The 6,602-nt window shown below is 51.1% G+C and overlaps 1 protein-coding gene across 1 annotated transcript; it reads right to left on the bottom strand.

Moving 5' to 3' along the window:
• Positions 1-282: 282 nt before the first annotated feature.
• On the bottom strand, positions 283-1,799 carry LOC129641124 (melanoma-associated antigen B2-like). The gene is made up of 2 exons (XM_055565915.1): positions 518-1,799; positions 283-434 (listed from the first exon to the last, which is right to left on the bottom strand). The coding sequence occupies exons 1-2, from the start codon at positions 1,797-1,799 to the stop codon at positions 283-285; spliced, it is 1,434 nt and encodes a 477-aa protein (XP_055421890.1).
• Positions 1,800-6,602: the final 4,803 nt, after the last annotated feature.

Raw genomic sequence — 6,602 nt, 5'->3', positions numbered from 1 at the left:
CCTGGCCCTGGCAGACATGTCAGCCCTGGCCGAGGCCGAAGTGCCAGCCCTGGCTGTAGCATGAGTGCCAGGTCTGGCCAAGGCAGAAGGGCCAACACTGGCCGAGGCAAAAGTGCCAGGCCTGGCCTTGGCAGACATGTCAGCCCTGGCCGAGGCTGAAGTGCCAGCCCTGGCTGCAGCAGAAGTGCCATGTCTGGCCAAAGCAGAAGAGCCAGCCCTGGCTGGGCTGAAGTGCCAGCCCTGGCTGCAGCAGAAGTGCCAGGCCTGGCTTTGGCAGACATGTCAGCACTGGCCGAGGCCAAAGTGCCATCCCCGGTTGCAGCAGCAGTACCAGGTCTGGACAAGGCGGGGGCCATCACTGGCTGAGGAAGAAGGGCCAGGCCTGGCCCTGGCAGACATGTCAGCACTGGCCGAGACCAAAGTGCCAGCCCTGGCTGCACCAGAAGTGCCAGGTCTGGCCAAGGCAGAAGGTCCAGCACTGGCCGAGGCAGAAGGGCCAGAACTGGCCCTTGCAGACATGTCAGCCCTGGCCGAGGCTGATGTGCCAGGTCTGGCTGAGGCAGGATGGCCAGCACTGTCCTAGGTAGGAGGGCCGGGCCGGGCATGGCAGACATATCAGCCCTAGCTGCAGCAGAAGTGCCAGGTCTGGCCGAGTCAGAAAGTCCAGCACTGGCCAAGTGAGGGCCAGTGCTGACTGAGGCAGAAGGGCCAGTCCCGGCTGCAGCTTTGGCTCCAGAGCTCTCTACCTCCTCTCTCCAAGAGTCCTCATAATGTGGCAGTAAGGTGTCGGGGACTGAATCATTGACCTTCGTCAAAATCTGCAGGACTTTTGTCTTGCTGTTTTCTATGAGGGCTTTAGGACCCCACAGGAATTCATAGCGAGGGGGATCACTGCCAGGCACCTGGCGGTACTCCAGGTACTCTTCCAGCACCAGATCTTCTGTGATGAGCTTCCTGGGATCTCCAAAGATGAAGTGCCTTCTTCCATCATAGATGCTCAACAAATTCAGGAACTTCCAGATCTCCTCCTCAGAGGCGTGGTGACCATTCAGGTAGATGACACCCAGCAGGGGCATCAGAAGACCATTCTTTGGCAGCCCCCAGTCACCTCTCATAGACTCACTGTCGCTGAGATCTAGGTTGCTCACCAGGGTATAGCAGTGACTGTTGGGCCTGACTTCCTTCAGCACCAGGCCAAACACCAGCTCCATGTGCTCAGAGGCCCTGCTGAGGATCTCAGGGAATTGCTCCCTGTAACTTCTGTAGATAACCTTCAGCATGTCTGACCTCTTAATGAGCTCCCTCATCTTATACTTAAACAGCATGTACCGCACCAAACTCTCTGACTCCCTGGTCAGAAGATCTGTGTGACAGCTCTCAGCAGCAGCTGAGGCCTGGGAGGAATTTTCACCTTCCTGAACTTGGCCCTCAGCACCTACACCAGATCTTGAGCGTGCTGCACTACCTATACCATATCTTGAGTGTGCTGCGCCACCGACACCAGATCTTGAGCGTGCTGCGCCACCGACACCAGATCTCGAGCGTGCTGCGCCACCGACACCAGATCTTTTGCGTATAGCACCTGCAGCAGCACTGGTGGTGCTTTGGGCTCCCTGAGGCCCCTTCGGGGTGCCAGCAACAGACGAGCTTGAGGGAGCGCTCTCTGAATCAGGAGGGGAGGAGGAGGCGGTCTCTTCTCCCCGAGATGTGGTAGCCTGATCATGAAGACCCTGGGTCTTAGCCTGGTCCTGGTGACGTTTCTCACAAGCACAGTGCTTACTCTTCTGCCCACGAGGCATGATGGCTGTGGTCAGGGACCGCAGGCAGGGGTCTGGGCCAATAGACAGGAGATTGGGGCACCTGGAGGATGGAGAATGGGGTGACATGAGCACCTTAAAACAGGGAGATTCTACCTTGGCTTAATCAAAGGCCGCCTCTGCAGGTGTCCTTGAGGACACTGCCCTAGGAACCCACAAGCCTCCTGTTTTCCTGCTCAGCCTGTCCCCTGAGAATCCCAGAGGAAGAACAGAGGCCTTACTTTTCCTCTGCGTCCTCTCAGCCCTGCTTTGGATTTACTGAGGTGACAGCAGGGGCTGGCAGTGGGGTCCTCTCAGCTCATCTTCAGTATTATCACATCAAGTCCTAGTGGAGCCTGGGCACCCTTCTCTCTGCTACTCTGATGCAGACACTTCAGACCTCCACATGATCCAGAAGCAAGTGAAGGGATGCCTCAGTCTACCTCCCTCCCAGGAGATACCCAGTGCTGAGAGCTCAGTAAGGTCTTTTCTACCCTGAGTTCACTGGGATCATCATTCCTGGTCCTTACCTTGGCTCCTTAAAACGCTGGGCACTATTCTCCACTTGCTGATTGGTGGCTGCACCTTCAGACTAGACATTTCCCCTCCCCTAGACTTGGTATAAAACAGTAAAGCAGATGTTCAACCTCACAGCACATCCCTGAGATTTCCTGGGCTGAAATCCAAGGGTTGGGACGCATGCTCTGAGTCTTCACTCAGGTTCCTCAACTGAGCTCCTGGCAGAGAACCTCCTCTTTCTCCTGAACTGATACCTATGTGATAGTAAAAGCCAATCACCCTGTGTCCCAACAGGAGGAAGAGAAGATGGCCTCATCTTCCCAAACAGGGTCTCCTAAGAATGGAAGCTGTTGCAGGCAGCTTGATGTTCCTGTGGTCCCATCCAAGATCCCAATTCAAAGTTAAAATTTTTTTTGCTCCTCTTTTCTTCTATATGTCTTTTTTAAAACAAATTTATTTATTTTTAACGGAAGGATAATATCTTTACAATATTGTGTTATCTTCTGCCCCACATCAATATGAATCAGCCATAGGTATACTGTATATCCCCCCCCTCTCAAAACTCTCTCCCACCTCCCACCCCATCCCAACCCTCTTAAGCTGTCAGAGAACTGGCTTTGAGCTCCCTGAGTCACAAAACTAATTCCCACTGGTTATTTATTTTACATATGGTAATGTGTACATTTTCAATGTTACTCTCTCAATCTGCCCCTCCCACTCCTTCCCCCACTGTGTCCATGAGTGTGTTCTCTATGTCTGCATCTCCAGGCTGCCCTGCAAAGAGGTTCATCAGTATCATCTTTCTGGATTCAATATAAATGCATTAATATATGATATTGGCTTTCCTCTTTCTGACTTAATTCACTCTGCATAAAAAACTAGGAATAAAACTACCACATGAGCCAACAATCCCACTACTGGGCATATACCCCAAGGAAAGGGTAATGGAAAAAGACACTTGTACTCAAATGTTCACTGCAGCACTATTTACAATAGCCAGGGCATGGAAGTAACCAAGGTCTACATTTGACTCATGACAGGGTCTAAGAGTTCTCCCTCTGCTGAACACTCCCTTCGCTGACCACTCCTTAGCCCAAACTGGGGACCGAAAGGATGACGACAGGGAGGATTTGGTCCGAATGATGTGGTGTGGAACATCCCCATAGCCCCCGAGGTTCTCACCATGACCCTTCCAAATCTGAAAGCCTCCCTTGCCAACCTGAGGCTGCCTCCTTTGACCTGGTCGCTCACTTCCCTGAGATGTCCGGGCAAGGGTCATGTCAAAACGCCCAATTCTCCCAGGCCTGAAAACAGGGCTGGCATTTTATGCAGCCCCGTTTCTTATGGAAGTGGCAGCCATCCTTACTCAGCGTCACAACCATGAATCATGTTGGGGACTAGCTCCCTTTGTTGAACTGGTTTTATTCTGTTAGAGCAAGGCTGTCACTTCACTAAAACCACCTCCAGTGGACACCAGGGGGCACCACAGTTAGCCAGTTTACCCGAGGCCTCCTAGAGCCCAGTATAGGGGACTCGCTCAGTGTGGCCCCCTTGCAGTGTCGAACCCTGCTCCTCAGCCCTCAGGGCCATTATCTAGGTCCTAGACCACCTCCGGGGGTAGAATCTGGGCCTACCCCCACAGACCAACGCCTTAGCCTGAGACACTCTAGACCACATCCAGCCTATAGCTCAGAGGGGCCCACAAGAGCCATATCACAGGGGTGGGATGTGGATGGGTCACTTTTATTACTGGGAGGGTTGGGAAAGTCCCTTCAGCCACATTCAGGTCCTCACCTTGGTTCCAGAGGAGTCCTGGACCCTAAGTCTCTGCCATAGGGTCGCTGCAGCTACCGGTCGAGCTCCTTGCCTTCGAAGCGGAAGTGGAGGGAGCTGCGTACGGTCCTACGTGAGGTCGCCTGGGGTCGACGGCAAGGGCGGTGTGCCACGGGAACCCCGGTAGCTCAATATTCATCCATCCCTGGATTTTCTCTCAGGGTCCTCCGTGTGCAGTTTATCAGAGCCCCAAACGCCTCCATCTATGAACACAAGTCCTACAGCCCTCAAACAAAGCCCTTGCCTTCCCAAGTCTCTGCTACTGCTGCTGCTATGTCTCTTCAGTCATGTCCAACTCTGTACGACTCCATAGATGTAAGCCCACCAGGCTACCCCATCCCTGGGATTCTCCAGGCAAGAACACTGGAGTGGGTTGCCGTTTCCTTCTCCAACCTAAGTCCCTAGTGGAAGGTATCAGGGCACTGCTCTGAGAATCTCTGCTTGTCAGGAGGGGCACCACTCTGTAAGCCTCCCTCTCTGGGGAGAGATCCTCTCATTAGCACTGATCGTCCTCACTTTAAGTCCAGTTATGGTCAAGATGACATCCCTCTGCAGATCTGGGGCCCTATCCTGCTAGAGAAGGCCTTGCCCTCCCTGAGTTCACACAGGTGGAATGAGGGGACCACTCAGAAGTAGCTCTTCTTTCAGAGCTAAGAATTTACAGAATGCTGTTTGGCTCCCTCTCCAGGGGTCCCCCACATCATTGTCATCTGAGGTCCTGCTTGGGCTCAGATTCGTCCACCCACGAAACTAGGCTGATCCTATTAGACAGAGGCCTCACCTCACTGAGAATTTCCAGACTGAAATCAACCTGACATCTGTGCCCTGAGCTTCTCGGGGAGCACAGCGACAGAGATTTTCCAGGGCCTCCTTCGATGCAGTGTGTGCTACTGTGAGTGCACTTTCACATCCTCACATTGATACGTGATGAAACCTGTAAATCTACTCTCTGCTTTATGAAGCTGCTTGTCTTACATCAAGGTCCTAGTCTCTTCGAGAATTCCAAGTTGGAAGTCAGGGTGACCCTCATGTGATTGTAGTCCATAAGGGCCTCCTAAAATTGGCAGCGGGGATGCAACTTGAGTCCTTCTGTATTCCTCTTGCTCAGCATCCTCACTACATCCACCACAGCCTGGGACCGCTCCTTCTACTAATGTAAGATACCTCTTTGGGTGACCACTATAATCAGGAGTCATTGTCTCCACAGTCCTCTTTTATGGAGTTCTGATATCAGCTTCTGTCGCTTGATTAAAGGCTTCCTGCGAAATGCATATTCCTACAACACTTGAGCAGATACCCTCTAGCAAATCTTGGAGAAAACGAGTCTCAGTCCCAAAAGTGATGTAAGATTAGGAAAATGCAGCAGAAATCAAGGAACTCAGGACAGATGTTATGCTGTCAGAGAAAAAGAGCTGATATATTCCTTCTCTTCAGCCAGATTTTGGGTGTCTGCTTAGTTCCTCAGTCATGTCCTACTCTTTGCAACCCCATGGACTGTAGCCTGCCAGGCTCCTCTGTCCATGGGGATTCTCCAGGCAAGAATCCTGGAGTGAGTTGCTCTCCTCCAGGGGATGTACTAAACCCAGGAATCAAACCCAGGACTCCCACATTGCAGGTGGATCCTTACTTTCCGAGCCACCAGATTTAGGGTGGTTCTAAAATCTTTACTTTCAGGACCCTCCTGTTGGTCCAGTGGTTAAGACTCTGTACTCCCAATGCAGGGGGCCCAGGTTTGATCCCTGGTCAGGTAATTGGATCCCACATACCAGAACTAAGAGTTCATGTGCCACAACTAAAACTTTCACATGCCACAACTAAAGAGCCTGCATGTGGCAACAAAGATCTTGAGTGTCACAGCTAAGACTCAGAGCAGCCAAAAATAAATGTTTAATTAAAAAAATTAAGTATTTACTTTCTACATAGAAGCATATCACCTGATACTCTTGTAAGCCCTTGATGACTTGAGGGTGTCTGAATTTGCACATGCAGATAATCATATGGTTACTGAGCATTATCTCTTTCTCTCCGGTATCTCGCTTAATTATTTTGGTTATGTGCTATGTGGCAATATTGATGGTAGGAGAGTTTAGGGGAGAGTGGATACATGTATGTGTATGGGTGAGTCCCTTCACTGTTCATCTGAAACTGTCACAATATGGTTAATCAGCTATCCCAAAGCAAAAAATAAAAGTTCAAATTATGAAAAACAAAACTGTGCTTCCAGTGCAAGGGATATGAGTTCAAACCCTGGTTGTGGAATTAAGATCCCATGTTTCAAGGGGCGGTCCTAAGTTGGCAGAAGAATAGGATGGGGAGACCAATTTCTCCCCCACAAATTCATCGAAAGAAAATTTGAATGTTGAGAAAATTCCAAAAAAACACTTCTGAATGATGGCAGAGGACATCAGACACCTAGAAAGGCAGCCTATTGTCTTCGAAAGGAGGTAGGACAAA

This window comes from Bubalus kerabau, unplaced genomic scaffold, assembly GCF_029407905.1.
Source record: "Bubalus kerabau isolate K-KA32 ecotype Philippines breed swamp buffalo unplaced genomic scaffold, PCC_UOA_SB_1v2 scaffold_76, whole genome shotgun sequence".
Classification (NCBI taxonomy): Eukaryota; Metazoa; Chordata; class Mammalia; order Artiodactyla; family Bovidae; genus Bubalus; species Bubalus kerabau.
Note: the sequence above shows the minus strand (reverse complement) of the source record. Positions and strands in the feature narration are given on the sequence as shown.

Excerpts from the sequence above, each read along its gene's own strand:
- LOC129641124 (XM_055565915.1), bottom strand. The coding sequence starts at position 1,799 with ATGCCTCGTGGGCAGAAGAGTAAGCACTGTGCTTGTGAGAAACGTCAC. Across the intron at positions 435-517 it reads GCCTCGGCCAGGGCTGACAT|CCAGGGCTGGCACTTTGGTC; the intron begins GTCTGCAAGGGC and ends CTTCTGGTGCAG.